Source organism: Geotrypetes seraphini, chromosome 2 (assembly GCF_902459505.1).
Source record: "Geotrypetes seraphini chromosome 2, aGeoSer1.1, whole genome shotgun sequence".
Lineage (NCBI taxonomy): Eukaryota > Metazoa > Chordata > Amphibia > Gymnophiona > Dermophiidae > Geotrypetes > Geotrypetes seraphini.
The window spans coordinates 230,460,974-230,474,095 of record NC_047085.1 but is presented as its reverse complement, the minus strand read 5'-3'; the positions used below and the strand labels follow the sequence as shown (position 1 = coordinate 230,474,095).

General features: G+C 43.0%; 1 protein-coding gene across 13 annotated transcripts in view; it reads right to left on the bottom strand.

Moving 5' to 3' along the window:
* RBFOX2 (RNA binding fox-1 homolog 2) overlaps positions 1 to 13,122 on the bottom strand; it is an 839,083-nt gene that overhangs the window by 351,375 nt on the left and 474,586 nt on the right. For all 13 annotated transcript variants that reach the window (XR_004538493.1, XM_033935143.1, XM_033935145.1 and 10 more), the window contains one exon: positions 12,793 to 12,846. Coding sequence is in view for 12 of the 13 variants with exons in the window: in XM_033935143.1 (XP_033791034.1) it covers positions 12,793 to 12,846 (54 nt within the window). In the remaining variant the exon portion in view is untranslated. The remainder of the gene's footprint in view (positions 1 to 12,792; positions 12,847 to 13,122) is intronic.

Genomic DNA, 13,122 nt, shown 5'->3' with positions numbered 1-13,122 from the left:
GGATTCCTCGCGGGGACGGGTGGGGACGGAGGAATTCCTCACGGGGACGGGTGGGATTCCTCACGGGGACGGGTGGGATTCCTCACGGGGACGGGTGGGACTTTGGCGGGGACGGGTGGGTACAGGTGGGATTTCTGTCCCCGCGCAACTCTCTAGTACAGACAAAAGAAACTCCAAATATGTTGTGAAGTGGAAGTTGTAATTCAGAACTCTCGAGGTCATCATGGAGTTCTGGTAAACTCTCCTGCCGAACCAGTCCATGGTCTTTCCCTCTCTACCAGGTGGGACGGAGGCGTAGACCTGGGAGGAATGAGACCGCTTCAGTGAGGACTCCACCAAGAGGGATTGGTGGGAGAGCTGCAAGCCGTCGAACCCCTTCCGATGGACAGTGCGTTATCTGGTGTCCAATTTACTCGGCACTGCGGGAATTGAATAAGGTGTCTCGAGGCACCGTGCGAAGGTCTGGTCCAGCAGCTTGTGTAAGGGAAGCTTGAGGGACTCCGCATCCTCTCCAAGGTAGAGAGAACGAGAGGGCACTCTCTAAAACTGAAAGGGGACAGATTCCGTACGAAGATAAGGAAGTTCTTCTTCACCCAGAGAGTGGTAGAAAACTGGAATGCTCTTCCAGAGTTTGTCATAGGGGAAAACACCCTCCAGGGATTCAAGACAAAGTTAGACAAGTTCCTGCTGAACCAGAACATTCGCAGGTAGGACTAGTCTCAGTTAGGGTGCTGGTCTTTGACCAGAGAGCTGCCGCGTGAGCGGACTGCTGGGCACGATGGACCACTAATCTAACCCAGCAGCGGCAATTCTTATGTTCCTATTTGGTACATGCATGTGTGTGTGTATGCAATCAGTACTGTTCCATATGCATAATGTGTTAAGTGTAGACAAGATACATCAGTGCTATACCAAAGGTCTTCAGTGAACAGGGGCCAATGTATACATTTGTGCTGTCAACCCCCCCCAACACACACATGGGTATCAACTCTGACCCCCCTCCCCCCAGCCTGCCTCCTAAATGGTCTAATAATCCCAGTTTGACAGCAGTTCCACTGTCCAGCTGGCATGCAGTGAGCCTAGTGCTTCTCTTAACTCGTTCTTCCTGTTGCTGGTGCCTGGTTCACAGTTCCCATGTGGTTCAGTTAACAGCTCACATCAAACATTTGATCTGCCTGGTTATCTGCAGATTTCCAAGGCAGAAGGGAGAGATGCTGGTGGGAAGAATGGAGTGGGGATGAAGCAAGATATTGAGCTAAAGGTCAGAGGATGCTGCAAAGAAGGGGGGAACATGCAGGCCTTCGGGGGGCCTAGTGCACAGGTGTCAAAGTCGGTCCTCGAGGGCCGGAATACAGTCGGGTTTTCAGGATTTCCCCAATGAATATGCATGAGATCTATGTGCATGCACTGCTTTCAATGCATATTCATTGGGGAAATCCTGAAAACCCGACTGGATTACGGCCCTCGAGGAGGGACTTTGACACCCCTGGCCTAGTGTAAAAGTACACGGAGGGAAGGAAAGGGGGTTCAAAGAGATGTGCATATGCTGAACTGAGGGGGAAGAAATTATGGGTTTAAAAACAGAGGAGAGGGAGAAAGATGGTGGACAATGGAATTTAGGGAGGGAAGGAACAGAAAGGGAGCGAAGTTGTACACAAAGGATGGTGTAGAGGGGGGGAAGATAGAGATATTGGATAGGAGGGTAGTTGGGAAGAGAAAGGGAGAACTGGTGGACCCTGGGGTGGTGGAGAAGGAGGGAAAGATGCTGGATGAAAGGGTAGTTGAGAAAAGGAGAGATGGTGGATCTGGGGATGGTGAGGTCCATCGCTGTAGCTGCAGGGATGGAGGCAAAAAAAAAAAGGAAAGATGCCAGACCTCCGGGGAAGGGAAGGGAAATGGAAGGGGAGGGCAGAGATGGAAGATGGATGTTTAGCATGCAGAAAGAAGAAAGAAGACTCTGGCTTCCTTTAATACATCATCAGGGGCTATGCTTCGTTTAATACAGACACCATCATTTTTAGTTAAGAAAACCCTTATTTTGAGCCAAAAACGCCGCTATTTTTAGCACTGCACTCAGCTGATGCGCATTTTTGGCTCAAAGTAAGGGCTTTCTTAACTAAAAATAATGGTGTCTGTATTAAAGGAAGCATAGCCCCTGATGAAATTAGGAGTGAAACGGTTGAGCAGCCGTCGGGCATATAGATAACTGCCTTTCCTTTACAGCACTGTATAGCACATTATAGCACTCTATGCATTTTATAATTTATGCAGAGCCAGAAGAGAAAATTAATTTATATAAAAATTTTTTTGCACATGCTACTTGCTAGGACCAACAATGAAAACACACCCCAGTAAGGGTACGAATAGAAATATTAAGTAGTACCTTGGGTGTTTGAAGTCTAGCGGAAAAATCCATTTAATATAGTTTTGTCCTCATTATCTGGTATTTATTTCAATTAGTGCCACTTTGGGCTTATTCAAACCCACGGTTGGGCATACCATGTGTTTAGACCAGTGGTTCCCAACCCTGTCCTGGAGGAACACCAGGCCAATTGGGTTTTCAGGCTAGCCCTAATGAATATGCATGAAGCAAATTTGCATGCCTATCACTTCCATCATATGCAAATCTCTCTCATGCATATTCATTAGGGCTAGCCTGAAAACCCGATTGGCCTGGTGTTCCTCCAGGACAGGGTTGGGAATCACTGGTTTAGACTGTCCCGCCTACCCACCTCAACTGCACCCTTTCCCTCTGTGACCACCCCCCTCAATTCCACTTTCTTTTTATTTACAAATTAAGTCCTGCAGTAACAGCTGATTTTCATCAACAGAGCTCAGAAGTCAAAAAATCCAATAGGGGGGAAAGAAACAGAAGGATAGTAAAAGAATAACTAATTTTCCTATAGCGAGCAAATTAATCTTCTGCGCTCTATTACTGCAAAAAGAAAATGGCTTACAAAAGCTCCAAATGTTTCTTCCCTGGCAGAAAAATGGATCATTCCATGTCAAGTGGCCAGGAGTCCACGCTCGATCTCCTTGAAATCCAACCAAATTTTACAGGGGTGTTGTCTAGGGTCTCAAATGAAACTGCAAAGTTTTTTGGATCTATCTCAATTTGGTCAGGAGCTAGGGGTGAATGAACAAAAGCAATCGATCCACTCCCATGCCTCGTGTGACCTAAAATGCCAACTTTGCTTAAGCACTGTGGCAGAAGGAAACTACCTAGGAGCCTGAAATTTTGCAGTTTGGTACAATACCTTGGGGCAAGTTTCTGTGCCGAGATTGAAATTTTTTGTGAACATGCTTCCATTTCTACAGGTTAGCAAAATAGGCAAAAACAAAATTTTTTGGCGAAGTTTGGCTCCATACTGCTGCTGATAGGTAAGTCAGCTGAGGGTACAACTTTACCAGCAGACTTGTACCATGAGGTACTTCCAAGATTTGTAATATGAGCCTTTACAGTGAAGTGAACCTGAAGATATGACCATTCAAAAAATATGGCTTTATGCATTTATGCACATTTTTACTGGTTTTCAGATTCAAATATCTCTAATGTGTAGGTTTTTTTTATTTGTTTGTTTTTAAATCATTTGAGAGAGGATTTTTTGCTACAGAAGCTATCCTGTTTCATCTTGGACCCAACCTTTCTTTGGTGAGAATTACACAAGAACCTAAGAAATGCTTTCACCGAATCAGACCTTAGGTCCATCTAGTCCGGCGACCCGCACACGCGGAGGCTAAGCTAGGTGTTCCCTGATGAAGACCTTGTTTACCCATATCCCTCAATGTGATTTGCAAGAAGGTGTGCATCCAACTTGCCCTTGAATCCTAGAATGGTGGTCTCCGTCACAACCTCCTCCGGGAGAGCATTCCAAGCATCCACCACTCGGTGTGTGAAACAGAACTTCCTGACATTTGTCTTGGGCCTATTGCCCCTCAGTTTCAGTCCACGACCTCTTGTCCGAGTCACATTTGACAATGTGAATAACGATGTTTCTTGCTCTATTTTGTCGAATTCTTTTAGTATTTTAAAAGTCTCTATCATATCCCCTCGCAGTCTTCTCTTCTCGAGGGTGAACAATCTCAGTTTTCCGAGACGTTCTTTGTAGCTCAAATTCTCCATACCTTTTACTAGCTTCGTGGCTCGCCTCTGCACCCTTTCCAGCAGTGTTATATCCTTCTTTAGGTAGGGAGACCAGTGTTGGATACAGTATTCCAAGTGTGGTCTGACCATTGCTCTGTAAAGCGGCATTATGACATCCGCCGATCTACTCATGATTCCCTTCTTTATCATGCCCAACATCCTGTTTGCTTTCTTTGTCGCCACTGCGCATTGAGCCGACGGCCTCAGGGTCCTGTCTATCAGTACCCCCAGGTCCTTTTCTTGTTCGCTCTTGCCCAATGTTACACCTAACATTTTATATTCATGTTCCTTGTGTTTTCTGCCCAGGTGCATCACTTTGCATTTTTCTATATTAAACTTCATCTGCCACTTTTTCACCCATTTCTCTAGCTGGTTCAAATCTTTCTAGAGTTCTTCGCTGTCCTTTTGTGATCCAACTGCCCGACAGTTTTGTGTCATCTGCAAACTTGATTATATTACTTGTTGTTTATTCTTCCAGGTCATTTATGAAGATATTGAATAAGATGAGCCCAAGAACAGAGCCCTGGGGCACACCGCTTGTTACCTTCTCCCAGTCTGAGAACTTCCCATTTATGCCCACCCTCTGCATTCTGTTTTCCAGCCATTTGCCTATCCATCTTAGTATATCCCCTTCTATTCCATGGCTTTGTAGTTTCCTCAGAAGCCTTGCGTGTGGAACCTTGTCCACACGCAAGATAAGCATTAGTTGTATATGCGCACAAATGTTTAATATTGAAAAGAGGTATGTTTAACACACACCATGTTGTATGCAAATGAACAAGATACATGAAGTTTCACAGTTAAGTTCAGATTGTTACTGTTTTATGATCCCCTTCCTTGTATCCTTGCATTTTCATATACCCACTGGCACTGGTCGTGAAGATCATAACAAGTGTATTATACACTGAGGCCACATATTTATCAGTTATTGATCCATTGTCTGAAAGACATTCCCAATTGTCAGATAATACCATATAAATTTCTAAGCTTTATTAAAGACAAAAAAGAAGTGCAAAAATAACCACATATTTAAAGTGCACATACATACTGACAAAGATCAGGAAATTGCATAAATTCAACTTTTAACTTAGTTTCTTGCACATGATTTTGAAAATATGGTCAATGTTTGCCAAAATAGCTTGTGGATAAGTGTACTGTCTGCCTGATGAAGTGGTCATAGATGCATTAAGGCCTGCAATAATATGCTGTTCAGGAATCCAGCATATGTCTCTACAGTGAAATGACCATGCAGGACCTTGTAGATGCAAAAAAATTAACCAGGATGTTGCATTCTTCCATTGAAATTTCACATACATGACCAATCCAACAAGAATTGTCATATATGCAAGCTAAATATTGTCCAGGTTGAAAGCTAGAGGCTTGAAAGGTAGAGACATGTTCAGGATAAGTATCAGACTCTAAGATATTGGCAATGAATGAGCTAGTGTCACTTGAAATTTTGCTAATGCAGAGTCTAGCAGTGTCTATGGGCTTAAATTGATGATTTTCTCTTGTTCCAGCAACTGTGTGGCCCATACTAAACCTTTGCTCCTGAGCAGGTCTTATTGCTTCAATATCTTCAAGCTAAGTCATATGTTTTTCATCTAGGAGCTGGCTGGGGGACTTTCAGAGCGACTTGCCTTGCCTTTACTTTAGCACTTTAGTTTTGCGATTTATTTTATATCACTGTATTTAAAATTATATTTATTAGTATGATTTAATTCGAGCACACGGGAAAGGCCCAATGAAGGTGTGCAGGTGGAGGTCATTGAACCTTTACCACGTTGCATAAAGCGCTGGAGAATTTTCTCCCCTTGCTTATCCTTCACACTGAGGTCTCCTCCTTTCATATATTATATTATTTTATTACTCATATCCAGCAATTAGTGCGTTAGACAGGTCGAGTCGCCCTGAAAGTCTTATAGACTTTTCACTGCTCTTTTTTGTGTCTTTTAAGCATCGTTTGCAGTATTTTTTGGAGTTTGAATTGTCAATATCTTTCTAAGCAATGAAGAAAAATTTGATTCCCGAAATAGATACCCAATCCCATCACATGGAGATTTGCCATGGCTGGTGCCAAAGAAGTTCCACTCAGCAGTAATTTGAAAGTCAGTATCATGGCTGCAGAGGTTAATGAAATTCTTGAAGTTTTTATATTGCGCAACACAACCATCACTACAGTAGTGAATATGGCTTAAGACAGGAAAGACTTCCTTCAGATGCAGAATAAGATTCCTCAAAAATGCATGAACAGCAATAGTATTGTGACGCAAGTAGTCACTGATCATGCATATGCATAGGCTTTGGATATCAGGATTGCAGAAGTAGACAACGAAGGGGTGTAATGTTGCTTGACTATTTTCCCAGTGAAACCCCTGTACTACATCGTGAACGATGAAGGAATAATTTTCAGTGAAGTCCATCAAAACAATAGCATGCCCTTCCTTTATATTTGCTTTCAGTTCCATCAGATAAGTACTTTGGTATTTGGAAATAAAATGGTAGCTGGCCAAATTAGAAATTTTTCCAATTAATTCGGAAGTGAAGTCCTCTATTGTGATATGCAGAGTATGCCTGCTAGGAGTATCCCTAAGGTAGCAGAGCCAGTTGAGGCTATTAGTCATTCCATCTTGGAGAAAACCAGAAAATCCTGAAACTTATGTTGTTTTCTCCAGAAGCACCAGAGGGAGCAAGAAAGCAGATGGGTCTAAAGTGCAATTCACATTGAACTGAAAGTAAATAGTTTTAATCAGGAAGCAAGCAGCTGCAGAGTGCCTAGAACTCCTTCACCTGATGGTTGGGGGTGGGGCACTTGCCTATCAAATGCTAGCTGCACTGCTAAGAGGGAGAAGGTTCCTAGGACAGGAAAAGAGAGCAGTCCGATTAGAGAGTTGCGCGGGGACAGAAATCCCACCCGTCCCCGTGAGGAATTCCACCTATCCCCACCCATCCCCGCAAGGAATCTCCTCCGTCCCCGCCCGTCCCTATAAACTTCAGAAATAGGTATTTCATTTAATTATGCTACTGAATTAAAAGCTCTGGTAGAGACCCATTTACAAATAAGCAAAGAGACTTTATTAATTTGGAAATATTAATTGGGAAGAATACATACTTTGTAAACGGGTTTCTACCAGAGCCTCTAATGTAAATATAAAATATAAATACTCAGCTGATGAGAACCCCCAAGCTGAGGACTTCCTTTGCAGTTGGTCGGGGGTCCCTTTTGCCAAGCTTGGCAGGCAGCAATAGCGTCCCTGAGTCACAGATGCTGGCACCTCAGTGGCTCATGGATGTTGCCAGCGACTGCTGTGCTTGGTGGAGGGGAGTTCTGGCCGTCTCTAGAGGAGGTCCTCTGCTGGCGGTGCTTGGGGATCCCCACCAGTCACAGCAAGGGTAAGCAAGTACTTCAAAACTGTAGAAATAAAACCAGAAATGCATTTCCTTTTCTTTTGAACACAATACAAAGACATCTGCTATATACATTTCCCAAAGCTAACATATTTTAGTCAATTAATTCCGTTTTTTACCTTTGTTGTCTGGAGACTTATTTTTCCATAAAGTTGGTCCCAGTTTCTTTTTTCCGCTTTCCCATCTTCTGTAAATTCTTCTGTTGCTGTCCATTGGTTCCTCCTACCATGGTCCAGCATTTATCCCTTTATCATCTTTCGTGCCTGCCCACCAGCCCCATGCCCAACATTTCTCCTTCTATCTCCCCTCTCCAGCACCATGCCACATCTCTCCCTCCATTCCCTTCACCACTATGTCCAACATTCCTCCCTCTTGCATCCATTTCAATCTGTCCCACCCTTCCCTTTCCACCACAATATTTCTCCCTCTCATCTGTACCTCACTCCCTCCCTATGACAAAAAATTTTCCTTTCTTCCATTCCCGTGTACACAACCATCTCTTTCCCTCCCTTCCTCTCTCCCGTCCATGCCTTCTGTGTCCAAAAACGCATTCCCTCCCCCACCTCAACATCTCTTTCCCTCCCTTCTTCCATCCTCTTTCCCAAGTTCATGCCTTGTGTCCAAAACGCACTCTCTCCCCACCTCAGCATCTCTTTCCCTCCCTTCCTCTTTCCCAAGTCCATGCCTTCTGTGTCCAAAAATGCATTCCCTCCCCCACCTCAACATCTCTTTCCCTCCCTTCTTCCATCCTCTCTCCCAAGTTCATGCCTTGTGCCAAAACCGCACTCCCTCCCCCTTTTGTGTTCCGCCTCCCAGCCCTCATCTGCAAGCAAAATGGAAATCGAGCCGCGAGACTCATCTTCTTTTTCCCACCTGCCCTGCCACGGCACACAGCCGACTGGAAGTCTTCCCGATGTCAGCGCTGACATTGGAGGGAGGGAGGGAGGGCTTTGCTTTAGCTCTCCCTCCGATGTCAGCAGTGGCATCGTGGAAGACTTCCTGTCGGCTATGTGCTAAGGCACGGCAGGTAGGAAAAAGAAGATGAGACTCGTGGCTCGAGTGCATCGAACCCTGCAGGATCCCCATGACCCTAGGAGGCGTCCCCACGGGATCCCCGCGACCCTAGGGAGCGTCCCCACGGGATCCCCGCGACCCGAAGGGGGAACCCGCGGGATCCCCACGGGTCCCGCGGGATTCCCGTCGTCCCCGTTCCCGTGCAGCTCTCTAGTCCAGACTGAGGAGGTATCCAAGCCACATGGCCAGGGAGAAGCCAAGGCTGTAGGTCAGGCAACAGGAGATTTGCCATAAGCCATGGACCCAAGAGAAGCAAATGCAGACCACAAGCCATAGAGGGTTGTTTGAACTAAAGCAAGTGAGAGTATTATGAAATGCTGACTGTGTTTAAAAGTGGAGTGGTTTTGCCTCTTGCTGATGACCAGTGCTAGAGACTTTGAGTTTTTTTCTTTTGCAATAAGGAACTCTTTGCTACACAGTATTGTTTGATACTCAGGTTCTAGAAGGAACCATTGAAAGTTTTATTTTTCTTGTGTTTTTTTCTCTGGGATTGTGTAAGAGACTGGCTAGTGCAGAAGCACAGGAGCTGTGCTGATTCGCCCAGCACAGCTCTGAGAAGTTTGGTTTTGTTTTCTTTTCTGTTCTAACTCACTCAGATTTATATGTTTGGACTCAGGGTGAGAACAGAACTCTTTTGCAAAGATTCTACCTGTGTGCACTTCCTGCCTGTTCTACATGAAGAACACCTGAATTAAGACTCTGAAGGGAGTACTCTGAGGCACAGAGAAACCCAGGACCTGTTTCCAAACATTTTTTCTTTTGTTTGTTGCAAGTATGAACTGATGCTGAAATTTCCTTTGATTGGGAGCATTCTGACACTGTGAAATGAATTTTGAATTGTTCTGTTTGGACTTTCTTTTGAGGCTGGGAAAAGCCAAATACCTTTTTGAACTGAGTTATAATAAAGCATAGTTCATATTTCAGTTACAGATGGGTATGGTGTCTTAATGGTTAAACACCAGTATTCAGTCTCCTAAAACCTGTGCGACCCCTAGAGGCACAATCTAACCCCTGTCATGTGCCACGCAGACCAGCTGCGGCCAGAGGGTATTTGTGACACTATAGATAATAGTCAAGTTTCCAGTGTATCCCGATCAGTGTGAATCCACTGCTTAAATTCAAAGATATCATCTGGATCATGTTCACCAAAGAACTCAGTCAAATATTCCTCCAGAGGGATCTGCCCAGGACATATTTCACACCACTGCAACATGCAATTTTTTGAGTCCATATCACAGACAGTTTTATTCAGAAGCACCTTGTAGTCATCTGGAACTGCAATTGCTGAAAGCATAAGCTTCAAATTCTGGTGGATTGTGCAGACACAGACTGAATGGGAGTCCTTGATGAACTGACTGTGACACACCATTTTGGCCGAAGCCCACAGAACTTTGAGAACCCAATTTCAGGCCCATGCTGACTGCGATAGGTGGTGTACAGTTCCTTCAGATTGCATAATAGCAATCTTTTCTGCTTTTGCATTTTTTCACCACTGATCCGAACAGAGACAATCTTTTTTGCCTGGGCATATTCTAGAGATTTCATCGTCTTCATAAAAATCCAGGACTTTCTGTGCAATCTGCTGAGCAAGCACTTTCCTCTCTTTGTTGCTGGAACAGCAAGAATGACACCCTGCTGTTTCAGCTTCCTGGCTTTTTTAATCATTCTTGTTGAAACGCCAAATTCCAAAGCAGTTTTCTCAATAGTCCAGCTATGTGGAGCAAGAGTGAGAATATGTATTTTCTCCCTATTACTAGATAGTTCCAACTTCTGCTTCACTTCAGTCAATAGAAGGTCATAGTCAGAACACCTTTTACATTGGTCACTTTCTGCGTCTGCTTTGATATTAGCTGGAGTTAAGTTACCAATAACTGCAATTTGGTCTGCAATTGCATTATGGGCTTCAGAGAATTTGCATTTAGCATAACTTAAGGCATTTTGCTTGCTAATCCGTTGACTCTTTAGAGGAGAGACTCCGTATGGTGAAAAACTGACATTGAGGTTTTCAGATGCATTATTAGGGTCATCACTGTCAGAATCCGACTTAGGGCTACTTAGACCTTGCAGTTTGACATGCAAGTCTTGCCTGCATCTTGGGAAAAGCTTTTGGTCGTGCTTTATGATAGCTTTTAAATGATTAGCCGCAGGAAGATCAATTTGATGTAGACCTTTGATATTGCTGTGATTGTGTTTTCTGAACGGATTACAGCAGTTTTTCTGTAGAATCAAGGCTTCATGATGAGTGCAGATATTAGAATCCATGGACAAAGTAGAAATTCCAGAGCGTCTTTTACTTAATTCTTGGTTAGGCAAAGAGAAATCAGAAATAAGCTTCAAGCAGCTTTCTCCAGAATAGAAGGTAGATGGTTTCTGGCACTCAGAACTCTCATAGATTCCAATACTGCAGGACACTAGCTTATTATTAGTCTCCATAAGATAAGAGTCACCTAAAAATACTTAATAAAAATAAGGTGAAAAATATCAGTGTGAGAACACGATGAAAATAGAGCAAAGCAAGTTGTACATGTCAGCGAGTGCAGAGTAAGTTTCCAAAATTCACACAGGCATAACCTAGTTAACTAGGGAAAGAACCAGATGCTGCACAGAAAGAATAGATGGAAAGCAATATGCCAAAGGCAAGCTTTGTCAAATAATGAAGTCATATGGTGTTATAAGGGCATGATGAACCTTAAAGCTAGACTTGTTCATACAGCTACTGTGTTGTGATAGTTGCAAGTCAGAACATGTTCAGAAAAGGTGCATGTATCAGACATACTACTACAACTATGCATACATTCTTGTGAATCACCTGATTATGCGTTTGGGCTTGCACACAGTAAGTAGTTTGTGCAAGCCAATTCATGTTTTGACTGTCATCTTGCAAAAGTGAACAGTAAAGTTTGTCAAATGCTGAGCATAGTGCGAGACGAGTATTTGTGGCTGACAAAGCTTGGTTATGAGTTTTCAGATCAATATAGTTTCACTGCATATTCACAATGAAGTGCCAATGACCCTTCAACATAACATGTTTATGCAAGCAAGTAATGCTTATCTTTGAAGCTTTAATTCTCACCAAAGAAAGGTCAGGGTTAAGATGAAACAGGATAGCTTCTGTAGCAAAAAACATGCTCTTTCAAATGATATAGAAAAACAAAACAAAACTACACAGAGATGTTTGAATCTGAAAAACTGTGAAAATTTGCATAAATGCATAAAGTCATATTTTTTTGAATTGTCATTATCTTCAGCTTCACTTCACTGTAAAGGCTTGTATTGCAAATCTTGGAAGTTCCTCATGGTACATGTCTGCTGGTGAAATTGTATCCTCAGCTGACTTACCTACCAGCAGCAGTATGGAGCCAAAGTTTGCCCAAAATTTTCGGTTTGTCAATTTTTTTGCCTACTTTGCTGACCTGTAGAAATGGAAGCATATTCATAAAAGATTTCAAACTTGTACCAAATTGCAAAATTTAAGACTCCTAGGTAGTTTCCTTCTGCCGCTATGCTTAAGCAAAGTTGGCGTTTTAGGTCACAAAATCAGTTTGGTGTTGTACCAAACTGCAAAATTTCAGACTCCTAGTTAGTTTCCTTCTGCCGCAATGCTTAAGCAAAGTTGGCGTTTTAGGTCACACGAGGCATGGGAGTAGATCAATTGCTTTTGTTCAACCACCCCTAGCTCCTGACCAAATTGAGATAGATCCAAAAAATTTTGCAGAGTTTCATTTGAGACCCTAGACAACACCCCTGTAAAATTTAGTTGGATTTCAAGTGGGTTGAGCGTGGGTGGTTTTCAGTATTCGTCCACTTGACATGGAATGATCCAAATGTTAATCTAGTATCTTTTCATATTGTGAGTAAAAGTAAAAGAACTTTGATATTTGTATGCTATGCAGTGAGAAAAATAAAAGAAAACAGATTGACACTAGAAAACAGTAAAAGATTCTTGGAAAATTTTATAGAAGACATGAAAGTAACCAGTATGCCTCATTTTCAGTGACCATTGGAAAGTTAACAGACCAAAAAAAATAAAACACCTCAGACATTGTTAGCTCCATCTTTTCACCGTAAGCTGATTTCTTTCAGCCTAGAGATTACTATCACTATTACCCTGAACCCACAGGGGAAAAAAGGAAACATGAGCACTACATATGAAAATAGGACCTTACCTTGGAACCACGTTCATTGAAGATAATTTCCACATCCAGAATTTTGCCAAATTGCTAGTGGAGGGGGGAAAAAAAAAAAGCATTTAATGCCACATGATGCTTTTTTATCATCACTATTATTTCTAACTTCACTATAGAACAATGGTTCTCAATCAATCAGTGAGTCGCAAGACCAGCACAGAGGAGAGCTTTTTTTTTGTGGGAAAGGTGAGGGTGTTAAAGGCTGCAACTTGTCTTGCTCTTTCCACCACAGATATAGCAACTTACCCTCTTCCTTCCCCAACACACACACCCCTCCCCCCATCATTCATTAAACTACACCTTTTCATT